At 35.4% G+C, this 25,933-nt stretch overlaps 3 protein-coding genes and 1 long non-coding RNA gene across 4 annotated transcripts; 3 read left to right on the top strand and 1 right to left on the bottom strand.

Moving 5' to 3' along the window:
- Positions 1 to 4,173: 4,173 nt before the first annotated feature.
- LOC125213179 (malate dehydrogenase, mitochondrial) lies at positions 4,174 to 7,054 on the top strand. Its single transcript, XM_048113574.1, has 7 exons — positions 4,174 to 4,512; positions 5,005 to 5,178; positions 5,286 to 5,454; positions 5,537 to 5,598; positions 5,685 to 5,806; positions 6,396 to 6,513; positions 6,726 to 7,054. Exons 1-7 carry the CDS (start codon positions 4,264 to 4,266, stop codon positions 6,864 to 6,866), a joined length of 1,035 nt encoding a protein of 344 aa, XP_047969531.1. The 5' UTR covers positions 4,174 to 4,263; the 3' UTR covers positions 6,867 to 7,054.
- A 3,871-nt stretch (positions 7,055 to 10,925) lies between these two features.
- LOC125213178 (stress response protein NST1) lies at positions 10,926 to 14,371 on the top strand. The gene is made up of 6 exons (XM_048113573.1): positions 10,926 to 11,031; positions 11,419 to 11,750; positions 11,835 to 11,887; positions 12,126 to 12,163; positions 13,393 to 13,816; positions 14,089 to 14,371. Exons 1-6 carry the CDS (start codon positions 11,015 to 11,017, stop codon positions 14,281 to 14,283), a joined length of 1,059 nt encoding a protein of 352 aa, XP_047969530.1. The 5' UTR covers positions 10,926 to 11,014; the 3' UTR covers positions 14,284 to 14,371.
- A 903-nt stretch (positions 14,372 to 15,274) lies between these two features.
- LOC125213180 lies at positions 15,275 to 17,344 on the top strand. Its single transcript, XR_007174882.1, has 4 exons — positions 15,275 to 15,499; positions 15,597 to 16,009; positions 16,647 to 16,693; positions 16,770 to 17,344. It is a non-coding gene; the product is annotated as an uncharacterized LOC125213180 (long non-coding RNA).
- Positions 17,345 to 23,061: 5,717 nt separating this feature from the next.
- Positions 23,062 to 25,175, bottom strand: LOC125213177 (multiple organellar RNA editing factor 8, chloroplastic/mitochondrial). Its single transcript, XM_048113572.1, has 4 exons — positions 24,721 to 25,175; positions 24,144 to 24,241; positions 23,993 to 24,058; positions 23,062 to 23,885 (listed from the first exon to the last, which is right to left on the bottom strand). Exons 1-4 carry the CDS (start codon positions 25,110 to 25,112, stop codon positions 23,197 to 23,199), a joined length of 1,245 nt encoding a protein of 414 aa, XP_047969529.1. The 5' UTR covers positions 25,113 to 25,175; the 3' UTR covers positions 23,062 to 23,196.
- Positions 25,176 to 25,933: the final 758 nt, after the last annotated feature.

Here is a 25,933-nt window from a genome sequence, read left to right as displayed (position 1 = left end):
TTAGTTGATCCAGTTGATTTCCTTAGTCCAGAATGTCTCTAGTTTAGTTGATCAGTTTCCTCCTTAGTTAGCCAACCTTCCAGATGTCTCATTCCCAACTCCAACCGCATCCATCTCTGTGGGATTCGACCCTTACTTCCCTTTACTAGGTTAATTAGTATTGTGGGTTAAGGTTTTGAATGCTCTCTCTCAGCGTCTCTTGTTCACAGCCCAGCGACCAGTAATAGTTACCTAGCTTGAACCGGTTATCTTTTGACTTGATCAGGTTGCGCGAACTCTACGTGTTTTTAATTTACTTGTGAATTGTTGAGTGCGAAGAAAGAGGGGAGTTTCAATTATCATTTTTAAAAAACGAGTATAGAAACGCAAGTGTGACAGTTAATGCGGGACGGAGAGAGTATAAAACTAAAAATGGGTCTCACATTCCACTATCTCTTTTCACCCATTGTTCTTATATTTCTTCAAATTGGTGCCTAACTTAAGAGCATCCACAATAAGAATAGGTCAGTCATAGGTCAGCCACTCTCTCTCTCCCACGTCATTAGCACTAAAAATCCACCTGTCACGTTAGCATTTTACTCAAATAGGCTAGCCTTATGCCAGCCGCAATAAAAATAATTCAATAACAACTACATTTACGGAATTAAACACAAAATACCGAATTAAATTTACGACACATATACGGGAAAAATTCGTTAATTTTATTTAAATAAAAAAAATACATTAACTAAAAATCAAAAAAATTACATAATAAAAAAAAATCCGGGCTTCCACACACGAGCCACCGCCCCACTCTACTCCTCACTAATTTATTAAAAAAATACATTAAAAAATGTTAGTATGCCTTGAATCCGTTATAGTTTGCCGCTAGTCGAACGGGGGTCTCGCTGTGTGCCTATTTAAAAAATTACATAATTAAAAAAAATTCATAAAAAAATACATTAAAAATGCAATAAAAAAATGCATAATTTTTTTAAAAAAAATAGCGCCGGCCGATCGCTGACCGATTGGCACGCCACAATGGCGGCCAGCGCCCTCAAATCGGCTAGCCCACGCCGATTTTTCGTCGATTCGCGGCTGGCCGATTCCAATAGTTCGGCTAGCCGACCGGCTAGCGACGCGAATCGGCTAGCCGGTGGGCTAGCCGCTATTGTGGCTTTAGCCGCTAAGAGCATCCACAATGGCTTTAGGCTAGCCACTCTCTCTCCCTGCCACGTCATCAGCACTAAAATTCCACTTGTCAAAAGCAAATAGGCTAGCCTAAGGCTAGCCACAGGCTAGCCGCAATAAAAATAATTCAAAAACAACTACATTTACGGAATTAAATTTACGATTAATTACGAAATTAAATTTACGAGACATATTAATTTACGGAATTAAACACAAACTTTACGAGACATATTAATTTACGGAATTAAATTTACCAGCAACTGGACAAGCAATAGGCTAGCCACATCATCAACACTATTAAAAAAAATAACTAAATTTACAGAATTAAACACAAAATACGGAATTAAATTTATGACACATATACGAAAAAATTCATTAATTTCATTTTTTTTAAAAAGTACATTAATTAAAAAAAACCGAGCTTCCACACATGAGCCCCCGCCGCACTCTACTCCTCACTAATTTTTTTAAAAAATACATTAAAAAATGCAATAATTTTATATTAATTAAAAAAAGGTACATCCTAAAAAAAATTCATAAAAAAAAATACATTAAAAAATGTAATAAAAAAATGCATAAAAATACATTAAAAAAATGCAATAAATAAAATAAAATGCATAAAAAAATACATTAAAAAAATGCAACCGGCTAGCCGAAATTGAGCCTACTATGGCGACTAGCGGGATCGGCCAGCGGTCGGCTAGCGCCCGCAAATCGGCTAAAGCTCGCCGATCGGCTAGCCTAAATTGCCACAATGGAGGCTAGCGAATCGGTCAGCGGTCGGCTAGCGCCCGCGATCGGCTAGCATATCCGCTAGCCTCCATTGTAGATGCTCTAAATAAGACTTCTAATGGTGAACAGGAGGAAGTAATGTTCAATGTTTTTTTGTTTAATTAGATTAACATTTTATATTTTTAATTAAATAGCGGTTAGCTAGATTAAAATTCAAAAAGAATATGGAGTGTATTTGTATTTCAGATCGTGTCCAAATATGACAATTTACATTTTATTCATCGAATAAAAACATATATCTCGACACAATTTACGTTTTATTCATCGAATCAAATCGGTAATACTTGATAAAAACATTTAAATTGAATTTAGAGTTATAAAATCAACACACCTTTATAATCCCTATGTTCCCCAATAGATATGAAATATTTGATTTTCTGTCGGAGATTGTATGCAGTGTTGTTTTGTGAATTAATGAATAAAGAGTAAAGTAATAATAATGTAAAAATGATGTTATTTCTATTTTAAGAAACGTTATATTTTTAATGAAATAATCCAAAAAGCAAAATGTTTATTTTTCAGTGAAACAGATAGTATATATTTTATTTATGAAAATATCATTGGTTAACATATTAAACCAAGCAAATAATGAGTGCTAAATATCAGAGGTTTACATATTAAAGCCTCTACCTAATAGCATTACTAATCTATACATATATAAAAGGCGAGTTTTGTGTCGTTTTTTAATTTTTATGAATTCTGGGTATAAATTTAAATATTAACAAGTATAGGGTGTGAAGTGGAAACCGCTGCATTATTAGAAACCCCATGAATTCAAATGAGAAACATAACTACAAGTTTTAAATTTGCTGCGTTATGAGAAACCGCTACATTCATGCTTCACGCCTAATCAATTGCAATATTATTATATGATTAGAATAGTCATCCAACATAAATTTACATCTTCATTCGTGTTCTTAATGGTTTGAATATTTAGATGTCATAATTTGTAACGCCTAACTTTGTAACGCTTGTAACTTGATTTACATGTTTTGATGTGAAATGTTTAAGGCGTGGTGTGTTTGAATGCTAACCGTTAATTAGCCTTGATATTTAGTCATAAGTTTTTGTATTTATTGTATAATCGAGTAATGGTCATATTTTAGCCATTTTTCATTTTAAAACCTATTGAATAATTATATCAATTGTCTCTTTCTTAGTACCAATGGTATATATATTCACGCACTAATATCAGTAGGAGTATTTCACTATTTTGCATGGGTGGATTGTTGGGCTGGTTTTGCTAAATTCACTAATCACAATATTTGTATAAATATTTTTTTTTTGAAAATTAATTGATTTTAATATATTTTTGTTATTTATGTTTATAAATTAGGTTTCGTGTAATGATATATAGATGGAGGCAGACAGAAAAGGTGATGGAGAAGATAAAGATGGAGGCGTACTATAGCATAGGAGAAGACGGGGATGGATTACTTCTTAATTAGTAATGACCCCTTTTTATTAATTTTTATTAGTCTGCCCAATTATTTTATTGATATTTGCTAACTTCACTAATCTATATATGTGTAAAAATTTTATTTCAAAAGTTATATGTATTTTTAATTTATAGTAATAAACTTTTATTATATGTATTTATGATTTTAGGTTTTGTATGATGACACATTGATGGAGGTGAAAAGAAAAGTGGTGGAAAAAATAAGATGGAGGCGTACTAGAGCATAAGAGAAGACGAAGGCGGATTAATACATAATTAATAGTGACTTTTTTTTTATTATTTCTTAATTAGTATTGATTTTTTTATTAATTTTAATAATCGGCTCAATTATTTTATTGAGCATTTTTTTTTACCTAATTCACTAATCTATAGTATTATTTATGTAAAATACTTGGTTTCAAAAGTTATTAGATTTAATATTTTTATAATAAATTTTTGTTATATATATTTATAATTTTATGTTTTGTATGATAATATTGTTCATCATTGTATAAAATTATTTAATAATGTAAAACAAGTGTGCTTAAAATAAAATGGATCGTGCATCGCACGGGTGTGATTCTAGTTCCATCTAAATTCCAAGTCCACATCTTTAAAAAAGAAAACTTGTTCGAATATTTCAATCCATGAGAATTTGTTTTGACTAAAATAAGTATTTATATTTGTGGATATATGTTTGCATTATAAACTTTAATTAAAGAACCTAAAAAAGAGTAGAAAAAGGGTGGGGCGGGCGGACACTTGAAAGCATGGCATAGAGAAGGCCACCTCGAATTCTCCATAAATCATCGACTACACGCTCTTTCTCTTTCTCTCTCTCTCTTCTCCATTCTCCATAAACAATGACGGCCGCCTTGTTGCGATCTGCTCTGCGACGGAGAGAGGCAGCGTCGTGGATGTCGAGCCGTGGCTTCGCTTCGGCGTCGGGGCAGCAACGGAAGGTAGCTATTTTGGGCGCCGCTGGCGGGATTGGACAGCCGCTATCTCTTCTAATGAAGCTGAATCCAATGGTTTCACACCTCTCTCTCTACGATATCGCCGGAACGCCTGGTGTTGCCGCTGACGTTAGCCACATTAACACCAGATCTGAGGTTTTAATCCTTCATTTTTATTCTCTTTTGGGGGTTTTAGATCTGAGTTTGTTTGGTCTTCCTCCCAACTCTACTAATAGCTACTGTATTAGCTTAGCCTCTCTCTTTTTTTTCTACTATATTTCCTACCAATATTTGCATATTAAGTAGATATTGTTTGTGTTAAATAGATATTTGAATATGTTCATGTTCATTCTCCAACCATGATCGAATGATGAGAATGTATTACTTTTAAGTGTTAATATAGTATTGCTTTCTTCCCTTTCTTATCCCGTTAAAATAGAAAAATGAAAATATAATTAGTTAGCTTTTAATTTGTTTGATTAGCATTTTTCCAGCCTATATATAAGCCATTTTATTGCAAGTTGTAGTCAATTAATGAAATTTCCCCTTTTTCTTCTCCATCTTTTAGTCGACGGTCATCTTCTTCCATGGATTTTCTGTATTTTGATTCTCCATTTTTTTATCATATCTTGTTTTTCTGATGTAAAGGTGAAAGGATATGCCGGTGAGGATCAGCTAGGGGCAGCTTTGGAGGGTTCAGATGTGGTCATTATTCCAGCTGGTGTGCCAAGAAAGCCCGGCATGACCCGCGACGACCTCTTCAAGATTAATGCCGGCATTGTTAAATCTCTTTGTGAGGCAATTTCCAAATATTGCCCCAATGTAACATGCCTATCTCTCTCTCTCTTTGCATTCCCATTTGTTAACATTTTGATTTCCTATGCTATTATTGTGTGTTTTGATTTGTGTGGTCCTTTTCAAAAATACAGGCTCTGGTCAATATGATCAGCAATCCTGTGAATTCAACTGTGCCAATTGCTGCTGAAATCTTCAAGATCAAGGGAGTATATGATCCGAGGAAACTCTTTGGTGTAACCACTCTTGATGTTGTTAGAGCCAAAACGTTCTACGCTGGCAAGGCCAATGCCAATGTTGCTGGTATGATTATTTTTCTGTCCGGTAAATTGCTTTTTCTTAGGTATTTCATCTGGATTTATATTTTTGCAATACATATTTGCAGATGTCAATGTACCTGTTATTGGTGGACATGCCGGGATTACTATTCTTCCTTTGTTTTCACAAGTACTGCATTTTCACAAATCTTTTTTGCCCATTTCATTCATGCAATTGTAGTATATTTGAGACTAAAACTTACTACATTTGTATAGGCCACACCATCAGCAAATCTGTCAGCTGAAGAAATTACAGCTCTTACTAAAAGAACACAAGATGGTGGGACTGAAGTTGTTGAAGCCAAGGCTGGGAAGGGATCAGCTACGCTTTCAATGGCGTAAGTGACAGAACCCACTTTTTTTACATTAACTATTTTCTTATATTTTGGAAGACTAAGTTTGTGTATTTGACTTAGTGTGGTTAGTAGAAGAGCAAATTGCTGGAAAAATTCACTTAGTTTGGTCAAATTCTAGTCATTCTAAAATATCAGATTATATCATAACTTTGACATTTTTCTCATTGTCCTACTTATTTGTATTTGGAGGAAATTGTGTATGACGTGTAAGCTGAAATCCATGATTTTGTTAGTAAATTTGTATGTTGGTCTAAAAAGCCATTGAGTTTTAAGTATGGAAAATATGCTTAGAATATAAGATCAAACTAAAGTATTTAAGCTTTGAAAACTTACATGATTTTTCCTCGAATCTAAATCAATGGGACAATTGATAATTGTTAAAGTTATGGTGGTAGTAGTATTTTTTTAAGTTGTGAGATTGACCAGAATTTGACCAATTTTAATGGTTTTTCTGGCAATTTGCCCTTAGTAGAAATAGCCCTAATCAAAACAATCTGCAACTAGGTCATGTTCTATTTATGATACAAAGTTGATTGTATTATCTTGGTTTCTCTATGCAATGAATTATCAGGTATGCTGGTGCTATATTTGCGGATGCTTGCTTAAAAGGACTTAATGGAGTCCCTGATGTGGTGGAATGTTCATTTGTCCAATCAACTGTCACAGAGCTACCTTTCTTTGCATCAAAGGTGTGTTAATTATTTTTTCATCAAAATTATATCTAGGATAATCTTGCCATATTCTTACCGCATCAGACAGATTATGTAGCCTAATGCAATGCGCGTATTTTTTTGGGAACACATAATCCTGCTATTTCTCCAGTTCGCACTTTGTGCCTGCTTTACAGTCTTCCAAGAAGCATATGTTTTGCTGACAATATCTCGTACAATGGCATCGACAGGTGAGACTTGGGAAGAATGGCGTGGAGGAAGTTTTGGGTCTGGGTCATATGACTGATTTTGAGAAACAGGGACTGGAAGCTTTAAAGCCTGAGTTAAAGAGTTCGATTGAGAAGGGCATTGCTTTCGTCCATGACAATTGAGAAAGCCGTACTAATACTGACTCAATTTTGGCCATGTTGTATTATCTACTGGTTTTTCAAGCCACATGAGTGGAGTCTGGCTTCCTTTGCAAGGTGACATTGTAGCAATAAGGGGAGTGTATTCTTGGTTCTGAACCAATTCTTCTGGATTATTTTTTTCAGAGATTATGTGCGCGAGCTTTTTACAAGGACATGGTGTCAATTCAAGTCACTGGTTCCTTGAAACGAGCATTCAAAAAACTGGTTTATGGAAAGAGGCAAAGAGCACATAATATTTAACTGGATAACTCAATTATCCAAACTATAACTCAGGCAATAAAACGAGCACATTTAAGTTCATACTATATTGATGATTATTTGCTAAATTCCGTAAATTTGATCTATATAGAATAACACTTTTGTGAGCATTTTGGTAATGTATTTTTTAGGAAAACAACATAAATTTAGAGGCGGGGTCATTTTGTTAATACTTTGTCAATTTTTTTGACAAGCAAATGAATGGTACTCTCTTGTCCCACTCTAGGTGGAGCATTTATATTATGACACGAGATTTTATGTAGTGTTGTTTTATAAGTTAAGTAGACCGAATAAATTAAGAGAGAAGGAAAAAGTAGAGAGTAATATTTCTAATTTTAGAAACATGTCATTTAGAGTGGGACGTACCAAAAAAAAATGGTTCACTTAAAGTGAGACAAAATGAGTATAAATTTAAAGGTTGCATCTTAGTGGATTCAAACTTGAGACCATTGGTCTTAATAATTACTCACTCTATCGCTGTGTCGACTAACACACCTATATTTATGACTACTTTGCAAGAAATTATCACATCAATCCACCAGCCAAGAAATGTTTTAAAAACTACTCCCTTCGTCCGATTCAAAATGTTCATATTCTTAAATTACGCGAGATTCTTTTTCTGGGCAAAACTTATTAAACAAGAAATGACTAGACTGGAAATGATTTCATCTCCAGAGAAAAGCTAAGATTTTTGACCAGCTTTTGGGGGAGGGGAGAGCGAGGTATGTGACCTATTTCATTGAATAGTTATGAAAGACTTATTTCAGTATTAGATAATTTAGATCCATTTATTGTTAAATCATACCCCCCTTCGTCCCATTGAAGATGATCCACTTTTCTTTTTGATTTGTCCCAATTAAGATGACTCATTACTTAAAATGGAAACACTTTTATCTCTACTTTATTCCCCATCTCTTACTTTACTCTCTCCTCTTACCACACAAAATATAACTGCATAAAATCCCGTGCCACCCAAGGAATGGGTCATCTTCCTTGGGACGGAGGGAGTACTATTGTTAGTTTCCGAAGGTAAGGAAACTTGCAGACTAACACTACAACTTTTCACGATTATGTAGCCAAGGTTATGAAATACTCACTCCGTCCCATAAAAATATGGGAATATGATTTGACACGACAATTAAGACAAAATTGGTAAAGTAAGAGAGAAAAGGAGAATGGTAGTTAAAATAGTGTTAGTGGATAGTGAGACTCACATTATTATTAGTGCTTTGATGGTGGTATAAGTTGTACTCCCTCCGTTCCTTGTTAATAGAGACATTTCTTTTCGGCACGAAGTTCAAGAATAGTGTGTTAAGTGGATGGTGAATAAAGTAAGAGAGATATAGAGAATAAAGTAAGAGCGAAGGTTACTTTTTTACCAAATATAGAAATGACTCAATTAATTTGGAACTTCTAAAAATGGTAAAATAATATATATGGGTAGTAAATTGGGATAACTTTCCATAAATGGAGATGCCCATATTTTTTTGGGATGAACGAAAATGGAAGTACACATATTTCTATGGGATGGAGGGAATATTGTTTTACTTTTGGAAAGAGTCAACTGCATCACCAATTGTGGTGACTTGCTCCACGATCAGTCTACTATGCAGAAAACTTAGATTTGTTTGCTTTTTATACAATCAAGTGTTTGATAAAACCTAACACAATCCTTTGTCAGGGATATGAAAGTTCAAAAGATATTATTCTGAATCAAAATTATAAAACGACCATATATTTAGAACCACTTTTTTTAATTAAAAAAAAATCTACACAAAACCATCCTCAGTCAGAACGAAGTACAAGTTCAAATGCAAGAACAAGCGGAATGGCTTGATTCGGTTCGGTGAGAGACAAGAAGAGATTGGCCATCTTAATTTTTTCATAAATATATTTCATAAGTGAGATTTTTATTTTGGAAAGTCTTTACTGTATTAGTTTTACCTCAGATCTGCCATTTATAGTCCTAGTATTTTTTTTAGCATAACCGAAGAATAACCATAAAGATTATTTGGATAAGTATCATTTCAGATCTAGATAGCATAACAATTGTACCGCTTATGCTGAGGTGCATTGTTACTAAAATCCAAAAAGACCTGTGGATACAACCTTGAGATGAAGAAATACAAAGACATATAGGAGCACAATTCGAAAAACAGTCATCCTTCGACTCTGCAATGGCTTTAGTTCAGCGTTGGTTGAACAAGGCTTTGCCAATGATCGATCTATGCAACTGCTGTCACTCCCACTCAAGTTACTGCCTGGTTTGGTGATACACTTGTCAAAGCACTTCCCTCGAACAGTGAGTCATGATGTCATCCATTGAGAATTTTGGAGATGATCCCCTTGACGGCGAGGAAAATGAATCCACTGATTTCACATGTAAAAAAAATGAGCAAATATGTAACTTATTTTTATATATATTAGTTTTATAATAGAACGTGAGTATAATGATTTAGGTGAATGATCGAGTCCATTTACTTAGAGTAGAAAAAGGTAAATAAAACTGTAAATCGTGGACTTCCGAAATAAAATTATTTGGTTATTGGAAGAATTATTTTTTAATTTTCATTAATTTAAATTACATGATACTTCAAAAATTTGTATAATAGCACCACTAGACTACGTTTTTGTGATATTATTCCATTCGTCCTATATAAATATGTGCACTTTTCATTTCCGTTTGTCCAATAAAAATATATGCATTTTTATTTATGGAAAGTTGTCATTAACTCATATAAGTCAATTTATTTATAACGTATACTACTATGACCCACCATTACAACTCATTACACACTAAATAATGTGGGTTTCACTATCCACTAACACTACTTTAACTACTCTTGTCTTTCTCTCTCTTACAGTTGTGCATTAATTCTTGAGTCATTTCAAATGTACATATTTTTATGTGACAGATGAAGTATTTTAATTTTCTAATGTGAGTTTTTCATGAGCAATTGCAACATAATGACTTCTTTTTTGTTTGATCACAAGTGTACCGAGCCCATCTTTGTGATAATTAAGTCATATTTTTTTCATAATATTTCAAGGTTGTTAGTTTTTTTAACATAAAAATTTGTTCTCTTCACTTTAATCTTTCAACATCAATTTCTTCATTTTCGTATTCAAAAGACTCGCTTCAACTATTTAAGGTGGAGGAAATATCGTTATATATCGATAAACAACACTTTTTAGGGCATCCACAGCGCTACCAAAAATTTGGGGCCGAACCGCACCTAGAATTCAACTAGGGCCTGCAAGCGTTGGAGGTGGTGGAGGTGTGGTCTAGACTGCGCTTATCGTTGCGAGCACACGAATCAGACCTCAACTCAATTTTTTTTATAGTAAAATGATTTTTATTTATATGTTTTTGCCTTTTTAAATCCACAATATTTTCATTTATTTTACATATTTTCTTTATTGATAAATTTTTTTTTTCTTTAATTATTTAGAAACTGTAACTTTTTGAATATTCAGGACTTAGCAATTTTTATTAAGTTCTTGGGTTTGTAATTTATAATTTACGAATAAACAATGAATTTTTTTGAAATATAAAACGTTTTCAATTTTAAGAGTAATAATTTGAAGTTGTGTATTGTGTAATTTAATTTGTGGCATGAATAGGGCCTAAGATAAGATCATTTGTGAGAATTGTGACCAGGAATAATGACACATAGAGGACTTGATGCCTAGGGCAGGATTTGGATGCCCTTATACTCACAGGCCACAGCAAATAAAATAATAAAAATAATAACTAATGAGAAAAAAAATAGTAGTATGGTGAGAGCGTGTGGCGCAAATGAAATGCGCTCATCAAGAGAAGAGATGTATTGAATCTTGAGACTTTTGCAATGTTCAACACTCCACTGTAAGCGCATCTTTCATACTTTTTCTTTTAAAACTGGAATCCATATTTATATATCTCGCTGCTATTCTTCCTTCCTCTTGATTCAGGATGAGATCTTTTCTATTTTGTTCATGTAAAACGGAGCTATGTATATTTGTTCCTTACTATGCTGCTCGCTTTAAATTGAGATATGATAAGATTGTGCAGGAAGGTTTAATTGATTAACTTCTTCCTAAAATTGGCTGTGTAAAACTGGGCTTTTTGAAATAAAAGGTTCATACTTCATTTTCTTCCTAAAACTAGGTTATGAGCAAAATTGAAATTTTCATGATTATGATTTGTTTTGTTATTTGTGATTGTGTGAAAAAATGGTTCTTGAATTTCAAGTATATGATGGATTCTTGACAGGAAGCTCTCTGTGTCTCGATTTCGCACACCCCGATTTGTTCTCCCTAATTCAGGCTATGTGATTGGGCTAGCAAGAACTTCAGAGTTTAGTGCATCCCTTGTTAAGACTGCATCTCCTTTTTCCAGCATTGCCCTTTCAGTTTCATGTAGAGCAGTTAGAAAGAACCCTGATCTAAGGGATATAAAATCTGATCCGCCGGAAGAGGCCAATGCTACTCCAAACTTTCTTACAAATGTTGATTGCGAGGATGACAAGGAGACACAGACGGATAAGAGTGATCATGGAAACAAAGGGAGAATTCCGTGGAATAAAGGGCGAAAACACAGTGAAGGTAACTGTTTTGAGAAGTTCATCCTAATGGAAGTGTATTTTTTTAGATGTTATGAGGTCTAATTGCTGCAGTGGGATCATGCAGAAACTCGAGAGAGAATCAGTCGTAATACAAAAGAAGCCTTGAAAGACCCCAAGGTGAAGTCGTGTAAGAATCAGTCAATTTGGATTACAATGTGTTCTTGCTTTATGAAACGAACGAGTTTGGAGAATTCCTTTTAATTATGTTAATAAGTATGCTCCTGCAATTTGAAGTTTATCTATTCGTATTACACTTCTGAAATAGATAGGTTGCTGCTCCACTTCCTTTCATTGTTAGGTTTGCTTCATGGATTAGCATATCTTCTTCTCTTTGATGTGCTTGATTTTTCTACAGATTAGAAAGAAGATGTCTGAAGCTCCTCGAGTTCTCAGGTCATTCCTCACTTCTTCAATTCATCATTACTAGAAGAAATTGATATCATGAGATAATTTGCTTTGGGTGCATACATTGATACAGATCGATCTTTCAGTTGGAAGAGATATAATCTTGAAGATATGATGCAGTAAATTAGGAGTGTTAGTTTTAATTGTTTATCATTATTAATTAGTTATTTTCTATATCTTTTAGTTATTTAAATAATTAGAGTTGTTTTTAGTTGAGAAAATTACTCCATCAGTAGTCTATTTAATAGGATTGTTTAAAGAGATAGGTATCAGATTTTGGTAGATCAGTTTCGGGACGGCAGTAGCCGTAGGCGTCTGCGGAGGATTTATATTTCAGTTCTTGTTCTTACTTTCCATTCAATAAAAGTGTCGAGAGATTCCTCTTTTTCATTTACTTGTTTGCAACCCAATTGAGTGAGTTATTATTCAAGCACCTCTCGTGCTTGTCTCTTTGAGGGAAGCCTTTACTCCTATCAATTGGTGCGGTGAACGTGGAAATAATAACCACAAAAAGTGTGGCTTCTGTCCAATAATAGACCATCGTTCACCGCACCAATTGATAGGAGTAAAGGCTTCCCTCAAAGAGACAAGCACGAGAGGTGCTTGAATAATAACTCACTCAATTGGGTTGCAAACAAGAAAATGAAAAAGAGGAATCTCTCGACACTTTTATTGAATGGAAAGTAAGAACAAGAACTGAAATATAAATCCTCCGCAGAGGCCTACGGCTACTGCCGTCCCGAAACTGATCTACCAAAATCTGATACCTATCTCTTTAAACAATCCTATTAAATAGACTGAGGCCTACGGCTACTGCCGTCCCGAAACTGATCTACCAAAATCTGATACCTATCTCTTTAAACAATCCTATTAAATAGACTACTGATGGAGTAATTTTCTCAACTAAAAACAACTCTAACTATTTAAATAACTAAAAGATATAGAAAATAACTAATTAATAATGATAAACAATTAAAACTAACACTCCTAATTTACTGCATCATATCTTCAAGATTATATCTCTTCCAACTGAAAGATCGATCTGTATCATGCATCTTCATCATAGAAAATTTTTGCTGATCAGAAATCCATAATTTTTGACAATAATGTTTCTAATGTTTTTGTGTCTTGGTTGTTCAACTATGAGGTCACTGTTGCTTTAAACATTACCCTGTTTGGTTTTTGAAACTGGTTTTTTCTATCTTAAACTTGTACAGTAATCAGACGAAAGTAAAGATACGTGCATCTCTCACAAAGCTGTGGGGAAGGCGCCTAAGATCGAAGAGGTCAAGAGAGAAGTTCTTGCAATCGTGGCGTGAGAGTATTGCATTAGCTGCTAAGGAAGGAGGGGCCGATCAGCAAGAACTGGAATGGGATGGTTATGAAAAATTTAAACAAGTAGCCGCCCTCGAGAAAGCAGAGGAAGCAAAGAGGAAAGAGCTGGCGCGTGTACGGAAAGATAGAGCAGCAAAAGTGAAAGCAGCATTAAAGACGGCAAGGTTGGCTCAAAAGAAAAGGGAGCGGGAAGAAAAAGCTGAGGTTAGACAAGAAGCTACTAGAAAGAGGAACAAATGGTCAAAAGAAGAGAAAGATAAAATGGTTGAATTTCAGGGGGAAAAACTGAAGGAGAGACTAATGAAGGTAAAACAATTGACTTACACGATATGTTATTATCTGTTTTTCCTTCTAATCTAACCAATAAAGATATGGAACCGTCTTACAAATCTAAATTGTCTTGCCCCAAGTACGCATGTTTGTTCATACGAGTATGAGTAGTTTAGTAACTAGAAATCAAACTTGGGATTTATAGCGTGTAAATGTTCATAATAAATTATGTTCTCTAGTCCACCATTTTTGTGTGAATCGGTAACCAAAACCCCCTTGATCGTGTGTCATTATTTGTTTGTAAACAGATTCAGAGAAAGAAATCGATTATCTCTCGAGTAAGCAGCCAGCATGAACGAAGATGGGAGAAATTCGACCTTGACCTTGCAGAGGGGAAGCACTTGCAGAAGGATATTTCACTTGCGGATCAGATTCGCATTGCAAAGAAGAGAAGAGCAGAACTGCTGCTGCTTGACAAGCAAGACTTGGTTCATCTATTATAATTTTAAATGTATTTATTTGAATAGTAGGTACTTAACAACCTCCACAGTGATATACTATTAAGCATTATTCGATTAACCTTCGATTTTAGCTCTGCAGATTTTATAACTTAATCATTCTTAACCATGTATGTATCCATCGCCTTTGATGTGTGCCGTCGCTGTCATTGCCTTGTTGTCTTGCGACACCTCCTGTAGAGTCGTAGCCAACACCGTTTGTCTGGTGTTGTCGGATGTCGCTTGCCTCATGAGCATCGAAGCTCTTCGCCACAAAGTTGTACCCCGCAGTCTCCATCATTTGTCTTCTTTTTCTCAAAATTGCATTAAATTAATAACGAAAAATATCAAGTCTATATGGACTTAACACTTGATAGAAAAACTAGGAACAAAAAAATAAATTAATTTTCCAATGGTTGGGGATTATGTGGTGATTTAATGAAGAATCAATCACATTGTTACTACATCCATTCAAAAGTAATCCTAAGCTCAAACGCGTTTAACTTGCATCCGTACACATTCTAGAGATGCAGCGTTTCCATGCAGTACAATCAAACTCGAGTTTTCTGACATATTCCAATCGATTGTTTTTGACGTGCACCCAAGTTTGTCAAGAACTAAGGACTAGGAAGCTTCTTGGTATGATGGAATGGAATGGTGGAATGAAATGTGATTCCTACTTCCATTCTATTCATTTGTTTGGTGTGATGGAATGAATGAGTAAATGGATAAAAATGCAAAGGAAATCCAAGGAAATCCACATTTCATTCATTCCATTCGAACCTCCATTCCATTCCATCGTACCAAGCATGCCCTAGAAGAATAGGGTTGTGATCAATTGAGATTTTTTATGCTAATTGAGAAATGAGATGCAATATCAGCCACTCATTTTTATTAAATGAGTGGTCCAGATTTTGCCACATAAAAAACATTTTAGATTAATTAATTACAAAAGGACATAATGGTAATTTCCATAAAAATTGGCAATCTCATTCTACGAATCATGAGATCAGGGAAGAATCCCAACCCAAATAATGGCGGAAAAGAAGAATTTCTCCACCCCCTTTCCGCCGACCTCCCCTTCACTCAGTGCTTCAAATCTGCGCGCCAAGCCGCTCTCCTCCGGTACAGCTGCTCCAAGGACCGCGATCTCTACGTCGCCGGCGATTTGTACGACAACGAAGTCCTCACTCCTGCCGTAATCGTTGTTCCTCGCCGCCGTGTAAGCTCCTTCTCAACCCCTAATTTATCTCCTAATCTCTAATTCCGATGTGAGGTATTCGATTTGAGCGATTGAATCGCTTAATTGTGAGCTGCAGGGGAAGGCAGTGTATCCTAGAGAGAGAGGGGAAGAATCAGAAAGGTGCGTGGGTGGAATGCTTCTTTCATTGTCAAATCTGACAAACACGATTTGAATTCGAGCTTGGATCAAGGGGTTTCCGGTCAATCCAGCTCGGCTTCGCCGTTTCGTTTCTCCAGCGTGATCCCCGGCCACCGGAGGAAGCAGATTCGGTCGTTCTCGGTGGACGAGAGCTCGATCGGAGCGCAACAGAGATCGTGCTAGAACTGCGACCGCGGAATCTCGCCGGCAAGATGCTCCAACGAGGAGGAGGACGAGCATTGCCACGTAGGATCGAGCAGCTACTCGTCGGAGTCGCCGCAGGGGTGGAGGCAGACGCCGCGGAGGACTCCGGCGGCCGGATGAGCATTGCACACTTGTGTTTTAAAGAAGGTTTGAAATGCCGGATGGCTATATTTTTTTCGATGTTGCGCGATCGCGATTGCGATTGCGATTGCTGCTGTGTGATTCCACTGCGTACAATAAGTATTGTGAATTAGTTTGTGGAGAATCGGTTTGAATTTTATGCGATTAGAGGGCGAAATGTTTGGGGATAATTAGCTAATTGCGTGCTACATTTAGCTGAGGAATGTTGAAGTGTTTGCAGTAAGTTCCTGGTGATTTTATTTTTGTAAGATGCATTAACTGCTGGATTAATGCGTAGAGCTATGGCTATTTAATGATTTTTTTGTGTTTTAATCTCGTAAGAATTTGGCTTGTGCTGGTGGAGCCCGCATTATGAATGTTCATGATTTTGTGGACTAGTATAACTTAATTCTGTTGCTGCATTGTTTGATGTAAGTGGTGGTTTTAAGCTGGGATTCATGAAGAATCATTTGATGCTTTCTTCTTTGTGAAGTTTAAACTGTAGTAACATTTTTACAGTAGTGTGTGTTTGTTTTTTCTGTTGAGAAAAGCATGTGTTAGTAATTTTTAAGCTATGAAGAATGAGACCGAGACATGAGAAAAGAGAAGTACAGAGAAACTAAAGAAGTGAACCCTTGACATTGGTGCTTTAATTGTTTGGCAGACTTATCCCAATCCGCTACGCTTCAATCCTGCTTGCTCTGTTGCTAAGTGAGTTAAACATACTTTTCTACCTCTCAGATGGGTCTCAAGTATTGGACATATTTACACTTTGTTATGATTTCAGGCAGTATTTCGTCGACATGGATGATAGTGTACCTCAAAAGGTGGGCACACTTGTGTTTTAAAGAAGGTTTGAAATGTCGGATGGCTGTATTTGTTTCGATGATTTCAGCGCAGCAGAGATCGTGCTAGAATTGCGACCGCGGAATGTCGCCGGCAAGATGCTCCAACGAGGAGGAGGACGAGCATTGCCACGTAGGATCGAGCGGCTACTCGTCGGAGTCGTCGCAGGGGTGGAGGCAGATGCCGCGGAGGACTCCAGCGCGTGCGCGGCGGTGGGGAGGCGACGACGGCCAAAATCAGAACTTCTAGGATTGACATTTTGCTTGAGTCCTCTGGTCCGAGCCAGCCTAATGCTGATGCGGTCAGCTATTACGCGGTCGTCATCACCAATTACGGCCCTGGACTCGCTGTCGGCGGCCTCGATTCACTCATCGCTTTCTTCGTCCTCGTGCTTTTCCATTATCATGTATTCAAATACAGGATTTTCATTTTTATTTGTTTCAAAATATGATGCTATCCTGCTTGTGAAATTTTGAATTCAATGATTTGTGGAGTTTGATCCGTCCATTTCTTCAATTTGGCTTCATTGGGAAATTTTTTACGGAATTTTTTATGAATATTTGTTTGGACTTGATAAGTGAAATAGAATGGCCAAGAACGACCATTTTATTTTTTATTTAATCTGGCCATTGTGGAAAAACTAATTTTTTATTTTTAATGAAAAAATAAATTTTATGAAAAATGTTGTTGACATAAATTATTTGTAAAACATTGTTGTTGACATGAATTATATGTAAAACGATTTTGTTGACATAAATAATATACGCCATTGACATGAAAATATTTGTTGTTGACATTAATTATTTGTAAAATGTTATTGTTGACATAATAGTTGACATAAATAAAGTTTGTTGTTGACATCGTAGTTGACATAAATAAAGTTTGTTGTTGACATCGTAGTTGACATGAATAATGTTTGCTTGTTGACATCGTAGTTGACATGAATAATATTTGTTGTTGACATCGCAGTTGATATGTGAATTATAAGTGTTATTTGTTAGTTGTTGTCATTTTAATATGAGTTGTTGACATTCGATATTCTCGGTATTGATATATGAATTGTAAGTGTTATTTTTTAGTTGTTGACATTTTAATACGAGTTGTTGACATTCGATATTCTCGTTATTGATATGTGAATTGTAAGTGTTATTTGTTAGAAGTTGACATTTTAATATGAGTTGTTGACATTCGATATTCTCGGTATGATTTGTGAATTATAAGTGTTATTTGTTAGTTGTTGACATTTTAATACGAGTTGTTGACATTCGACATTTTCGATATTGATATGTGAATTATAAGTATTATTTGTTAGTGTTGACATTCGATATTCTCGGTATTGATATGTGAATTGTAATTTGTTAGTTGTTGACATTTTAATATGAGTTGTTGACATTCGATATTCTCGGTATTGATATGTGAATTGTAAGTGTTATTTGTTAGTTGTTGACATTTTAATACGAGTTGTTGACATTCGATATTCTCGGTATTGATATATGAATTATAAGTGTTATTTTTTAGTTGTTGACATTTTAATACGAGTTGTTGACATTCGATATTCTCGATATTGATATGTGAATTATAAGTATTATTTGTAGTTGTTGACATTTTAATACGAGTTGTTGACATTCGATGTTCTCGGTATTGATATGTGAATAGTAAGTGTTATTTGTTAGTTGTTGACATTTTAAAACGAGTTGTTGACATTCGATATTCTCGGTATTGATATGTGAATTGTAAGTGTTATTTGTTAGTTGTTGACATGTTCATACGAGTTGTTGACATTCGATCTTCTCGGTATTGATATGTGAATTGTAAGTGTTATTTGTTAGTTGTTGACATTTTCATACGAGTTGTTGACATTCGATATTCTCGGTATTGATATGTGAATTGTAAGTGTTATTTGTTAGTTGTTGACATTTTAATACGAGTTGTTGACATTCGATATTCTAGGTATTGATATGTGAATTATAAGTGTTATTGTTTAGTTGTTGACATTTTAATAAGTGTTATTTTATTGAAGATTTGAATGTTGAAAATTTGAAGATTTGAAGATTTGAAAGTTGAAGATTTGAAGATTTGAATGTTGAAGATTTGAAGATTCGAAGATTTGAAGATTTGAATGTTGAAGATTTGAAGATTTGAAGATATGAATGTTGAAGATTTGAAGATTTGAAGATTTGAAGATTTGAATGTTGAAGATTTGAAGATTTGAATGTTGAAGATTTGAAGAATTTGCAGCTAGAGTTTTAGAGAAGATTTTAGAAAATGATTTCAAACACAATTTAATGAAAAGACAATTATATCCCCTTGTTGACATAATGTGGTATTTGTTGACATTTTGTTAATCTTGTGGATTAGTGGCCCATATTGCATCTCATTTCTCAATTTAGCTAAATAATCTCAACCTAACAATCCATCCCGCCTTATGCAAGACACTTTTTGCGGCACAGGATTTAAGGAATAGTACCCTCCGTCCCACAATAAAAGTCATTCTTATTGTGGGACGGGTTTTAAGAAATATAAATAATAGTGGGTTGGAAAAGCTTATGGAATATGTGACTCACTTTTTTATATTAGTTTTATAATAAAATGTGAGTGAAGTGAGTTAGTGGAATGTAAGGCCTACTTACTATTTATAGTAAAATTGAAATGTGACTTTTATTGTGGGACGTACCAAAATGACAAAGTGTGACTCTTATTATGGGATGGATCAAAATGACAAAGTGTGATTCTTATTGTGGGACGGGGGAAATAAAATTTAAAGAGTTAAATGAAGAAAGAGTAAAAGTTTGGGAGAAAAAAGTACATGAGTGAAGGAATAAAATTAGGTGGGAGAATAAAGTACTCCATCCGTCCCATCAAGATGTCCACCTTTTCCTTTTAGTTTGTCCCTTTCAAGATGTCTACTTTTTATATTGGAATTAAATCTTTCACTCTCTCCTCTATCCTCATTAAAATATTCAATTACTTTTTCCACTCTACTTTATCACAAACAACTATTCCACCTATAATTCCGTACTACTCAAGAATGTGGTCATCTTAAGTGGGAAGAAGGGAGTAAGAAAGATGAAATGTATTACTCCATCTGCCCGCCATTATTTGTCGGTTGTCACTATTTTTGGTTTGTCCACCAATACTTGCCACACTTATTTTTTTACTGTTCCTTCCATTTCACTCAAGATGTCCACATTCTTAAGTGACACGTGATTTTAGGTGAAGTTGTTAGGTGGAGTAAGCACAAAGAAAAAAAATAGTTGAATATGTTAATGAGTAGAGAAATGAGAGAAATTTATTTCAAATATAGAAAGTGGACGTCTTGAGTGGAATAAACTAAAAAGGAAAGTTGAAAATCTCGAGTGAGACAGAAGGAGTACTACTTTTGGTAATGGATCTCACATTCCACTAACTCATTCTACTCATATGAAGTATTATTATAAAACTAGTATATAAAGTAAGATTCATTAACTTTTTCAATCCACTTTATATTATACTATACTCCCTCCGTCCCATAAAGATTGTCTCTATTTAACCGGACACGAGTTTTAAGAAATGTAATGTAAAGTAAGTTGAAAAAGTTAGTAGAACATGAGTCCTACTTTTATATATTAGTTTTATAATAAAATGTGAGTAGGAATGAGTTAGTGGAATATGGGGCCACTACCAAAAATGGTAAAAGTGAAATGAGACAAATTTTGTAGGACGGACGGAAATGGAAAAATGAGACAATATTTGTGGGATGGAGGGAGTATTTTTTAAAACTTGTGTCGGATCAAAGTGTGATGTTTAATGGCAGATATAGATGGTATTTGTTACTATAAACAGTAATGACTTACTCATGGTGGGGCATCTAAAAAGTAGTTAGTAAGTTGAAGAGTACATATAATACTCTCCCTCCGTCCCATTAAAGATGACTCATTTTTTTTTTTAGTTTGTCCCAACCAAGATAATCCATTACTAAAAATGGAAACATCTTTGTCTTTACTTGATTATCTTTTTCTTTTTACTCTCTCCACTTCACACACAAAATAAAGTTGCATAAATTCTCGTACCGCCCAAGGAAGGGGTCATCTTTCTTGGGACGGAAGGAGTATGATTATTAAAAATGAACAGAAAAAATAGAGTTAAAATACCACGTAAATAGTACTCTCTATTGTAGGGGTGTCGAAACGGGTAGCGGGTATCGGGAAACCCTTAACCCGACCTGCTACCCGTCGGGTAACAGGTACCCGCTACCCGATGATAATGGGAAACGGGGCGGGATCGGGTAGTTTGTTTTAAATTTTTGCGGGTATGGGTATACCCGCTACCCGCGCGGGTATACCCGTCAAACCCGATAATACCCGTTATTTTTAGGATTAGAATTTTCAAATATTTTGTTTTAGTTAGTTTCAAATCTATATATACTCCCCAATGATACACTTTATTTCCAATTATTATCCGCTGCCAAATGAAGGATTGCAAGATTGGTGAAAGTGAAACTTTTATTAGGTTAACGTAGTGGCTTTATAATAGAGATTTAAAATATTTAGACTTTTCTTTAAAGTTATTTATATTTAAACTTTTGATGAAAGTGAATTATTTTTTATTTTAGATTAAACTTCTGATTGGTGATTTAATTTTAGACATGCTTGATGTTTCTATCATATTTGCTTATTTGAAATTTAGATTTGCATTATATTTCATATGTAGTCATAGTATATTTAAGAGATGAGGAATCACCATATAGTTAATAGTTGGAAACTATGCAAATACAACAAAGTAAAAAAAATACAAATCTAAAATTTGTAGTGTAGCAACTAGCAACAATCCCAAAATTCATTTTAGAATTTCAAACATGTACATAAAATTATTGTATTAGATGACTAGCATTGATGATAAGCGAAAACTAAAAGCATAATACCATTGAATAATATAATACACAATTCAAATTATGTCCACAACTGCGGGTTTGGGATACCCGATGCGGGTATGGAATTACCCGTTTAACTATACGGGTCGGGATTAGGTAGTATAATTAGGGCTGGGGAAAAATACCGAAATATCGAAATACCGGCCTTATCGTACCGAAAAAATACCGAAAATACCGAATTTTCGGTATACCGTGACTTACGGTACGGTATGATACCTTACCGAAAAATTCCGGTAAGGTAACGGTATGAATTTTCAAATATCGCGGTATACCGCTGCATACCGAAATTCGGTATATACCGTAAATTAAGGTATATACCACAAAAATATAAACACAATTATATATAAAATATATTTTATATATTTTTAAATTATAAAATCTATTGTGAAATATAAATATAATTATGAATAAATTATATTTAATTTATTTTTAAAATTATAAAATATAAATAATATTTTAAAAACTCTAATTTTCTATTTTAATTGATGTTGAAAGTGAGGTATACCGCAAAAGTAAGGTATACTTTTGAACTTCAGTACGGTATATCGAAAATGAGGTACGGTATCGGTATGAAAATTCGTTATATCGAAAATAAGGTATACCGAAGTTTGGTATGCCGAAAACTTTGGTAAGGTAAAGGTATGACTTTTACGCATACCGTATTTACGATAAGGTATACGGTATGATGATTTCGGTAAGGTATACCGTACCTACCCACCCCTAAGTATAATATTGAAGTTTTCGGATGCGGGTACTCGCAAAATCGGGTTTGGATACCCGTGGATACTCATTTCGACACCCCTAGTCTCTTGTTCCACTGAAGACATCACACATTACTGATACAAAAACTCCTTTATCCAAAGAAAAATGCTTCTTCCTTGGAATGGAGGGAGTAATTTCGAGCTAGAAAAAGGTTGGGGATTGTGGAGTCTTAATCTCTATTTTCAATTCATGCAAAAATTGAGGGAAAAGATAATTCAATCTAAAAATTTAATATGTAGTGTAAAACAAAAATACAAGATAAAACTTAACTAATCAAAGTAAAACAGTTCATTATCTATTTTGTTAATTTCAAATTATAAAAATTGATTTTTTTTCGAGTCAGTTTCAAGGAACTCCTCGGATAACACAGATTGAGATTATTCTAGAGAATCGCAATAACATAAAACAATCAATTCATCGAAACATAAGTATACCACAAACTAATTCATATCAATAACCAAGATGCCAGAGCAAAAAGAAATTATTCCTAAATTTAGATAATAAATTAAACAATAGAGAAGAGGGGCAAGGTTCTGTGGATAATAGTTCATAGAAACATGACTTGAAAAGCTAAGCATTTTTCACATATTTTAATAAAACTAAGAGCATAATAAACCAGTGCAGCAGAAGCAGAATTCTCAAGAAACAAGAGAACCACACAAGGTTAGGACACTTAGTTCATCTCGATATACATGTCTCAGTAGTTTGAAGAGGGAGGGAAATCTCTTCCTGGGATGTTCTGGCCTTGTGAAGGGTTTCCGGCATTTGGACCATAAGCATTCTGATATTGCCCCGGACCAGATCCCGGGTTAGGAGCAAAGTTGTGTTGACTTGGGCCAGGACCATATCCTGGGTTGGAGCCGAAATTGCCAGAGTTTGGTCCCGGGTAGTTCTGGTTCTGGTAGGGGCTTCCACCACCTGCATTAGCATATGGATTCTGATTTTGTCCCGAAGGAAATCCACCGGGACTCAGTCCAGGCCCTCCTGCAGGGAAGCCACCACCGTGATTTGGTCCGGGGCCAGGTTGGTAAGGGGGACCTCCACTGTTTGGGCCAGGGCCCTGCTGGAAGTTTGATGGATTGTTCGGTGGTGGTCTCTGATAGTTTCCAGTGTTGTTAGGCACAGGCCCACCACCCCCATTGTTAAGCTGTCCACCCATATTGGGACTGGGATTGGCTGGTGGTGGACCTCCATTGTAGTTTCCACCTGGGCCTCCAGGGTTCGGGCCTTGTAATTCTCTTCTTCGCTCGAAGTTTCTAGATCTGTCAAAGTTGCGAGGCCTATCATTGCGCCTGTTCCTCTCATTTGCCCGGGCATTGTTCCTCACCCATTCCTCATGATACTTGGGGTCATATGGAACAGCCTGCCCATTGATAAATGGTTCACCTGCATTACAAGATGAAAGGTGAAAGAAACTGTTATACTTTAATAATGGAAGCATATGAATGCGAACGAAATACTTAGTGAAATAGATATGACAAGAAATTCTATACCTCCGTAGTCCTTGTTTTTAACATCCAAGTATGAATCAGGCAGCACCCACCGAACCTTTGGCAGCTCTAAAGACAATAGGTTGTTAAATCTAGATTAATAGATCCCATAAATATTAATTCCAAACAAAGTACCAATGAGTAAAACCTTTACCTTTTAGCTTGTAAGAGAGTTCTTCAGAGACAAGTGCTCCAAATGCAAAGTAATGCCTTGTAGAAACCGAATATATTTTCATCCTTGCTTCTTCCTCACTGAAATTTCAAATGTTAACAAGACATCGCATAGAATGTAACAAAAGTATATTCATCTATGGCATAGTTCTAACTTCTAAGCAGGGCACGTCAAAACTAATGCGCAGTCACTCTAATAAATCAAAATTGAAAAGAAGTTTTTACCCCCTAAAGCTAATTAGTATTAAAAAATGATGCAAAATAACCACTGGGCTCAGCATTTCCAGCATTCAATACCACCTTCATCATATTCAGAAACATCCAATTATCATAACGTTTACAACATAACCAGCAAGGCACCATTCATCATTAAAATACAAAACAGAACCCTAGATATACACATCGTATCTCTAGCAATTCAATGAACATCACAAAAAAAAACACAGATGATTAATAAGTCTAAAATTGTCAAACGATATACACATCATATCTCTAGCAATTCAATAAACACCACCAAAAAATATCAACATACATAATAAATAAATCTAAAATCGTCAAACCTGCCAACCACCATAGCAAGCGTCTTAATGTAGCTATCGATGATTTCATCTCTAGTCGGATCGCCCTCTGGCTTCTCCAAAACCACGAGCCAGTGCTCGAAATCACAGCCGTCGAGCAGAATGGTCTCCTTCGGGGGGCGATTCGACCAGTTAGGGTTCGGATCATTCAGTGACGACGCAGTCTGGCGAGTGGAGAACGCTCTGGTGGAAATCGACGGAAGCAGGCGGCGGAAATAGGAGGCGGAAGCCGCGGCGGCGATAGGGCGGAGACGGAAGAGAAATGAAGAGGAATTCGGCAGAACGGCGGAGACGGAGGTGCAGGAGTGGGAGAGAGCCGATGAGAGAGGCGGCTTGGTGGTGAGCAGGGAGCGAGCGAGGAATCTCGTTGCCATTTTCGCAGAGCGAAGGTTTCGTAGTCGCTAAACCCTACCGATAGTGTGGAAGCTGAGGAGGAGGGTTTCGGGGTATAAATACACAAATATTGTCAAAAAAGCCCCTGCTTTTTCTAAATATTGCTAAATGAGATTTCCATGAGTCGAGAATTGGTACACAAACTAAAATAAAGAGCAATGAACGATATTCTCTACAATATGCGATAATTACGCAACTGAAGGTTAAAATTTAAATTTTTTTACAAATTATATCGTTAGGATATACCATTAAATACTATTAATAATATGGTCTACACTATCCACTAACATTATTTTAAGTAGCATTCTTCTCAGTCCTCTTACTTTACTAATAGACATTCATGTTCTTATTTTTATGGAACGGGTAAGTATAAAAAGTTTCGCTAGTATTTCATTTTAATATGTTCCCTTATTTATGTTTTTAGACGTCATTAACTATTTTCCTATATCGAATACAAAAGGACAAATTGGCTTAAAAATCATGAACTTTCATAAAAGGTTGGTTTTTCCCGTAAACTATAAATATTGCATAAAAAATCGTGAACTTTGCTTCCATGTGCCGATTTCGAATATCGGGTATTCCGGCTAAAATGGCGATATTAACGCTGACATGGACGATGAGTTGGCTGCTGAGATGGATTTTTTTTTTTTTTAATAAACTAAAGCATTACATATTATACTTATTATACTAATAATACTTATCCCTAAATCCCCGAATTGACTGAATTGACGCAAACGAGAATTGGCAAACCCTTCTTCTACCTCAAGTGCTCCCATCTTCAGCGTGGTGACGGCAACGCCTA

Source organism: Salvia hispanica, chromosome 3 (genome assembly GCF_023119035.1).
Source record: "Salvia hispanica cultivar TCC Black 2014 chromosome 3, UniMelb_Shisp_WGS_1.0, whole genome shotgun sequence".
NCBI classification, from domain to species: domain Eukaryota; kingdom Viridiplantae; phylum Streptophyta; class Magnoliopsida; order Lamiales; family Lamiaceae; genus Salvia; species Salvia hispanica.
This window is presented reverse-complemented; position numbering and strand designations above follow the sequence as displayed.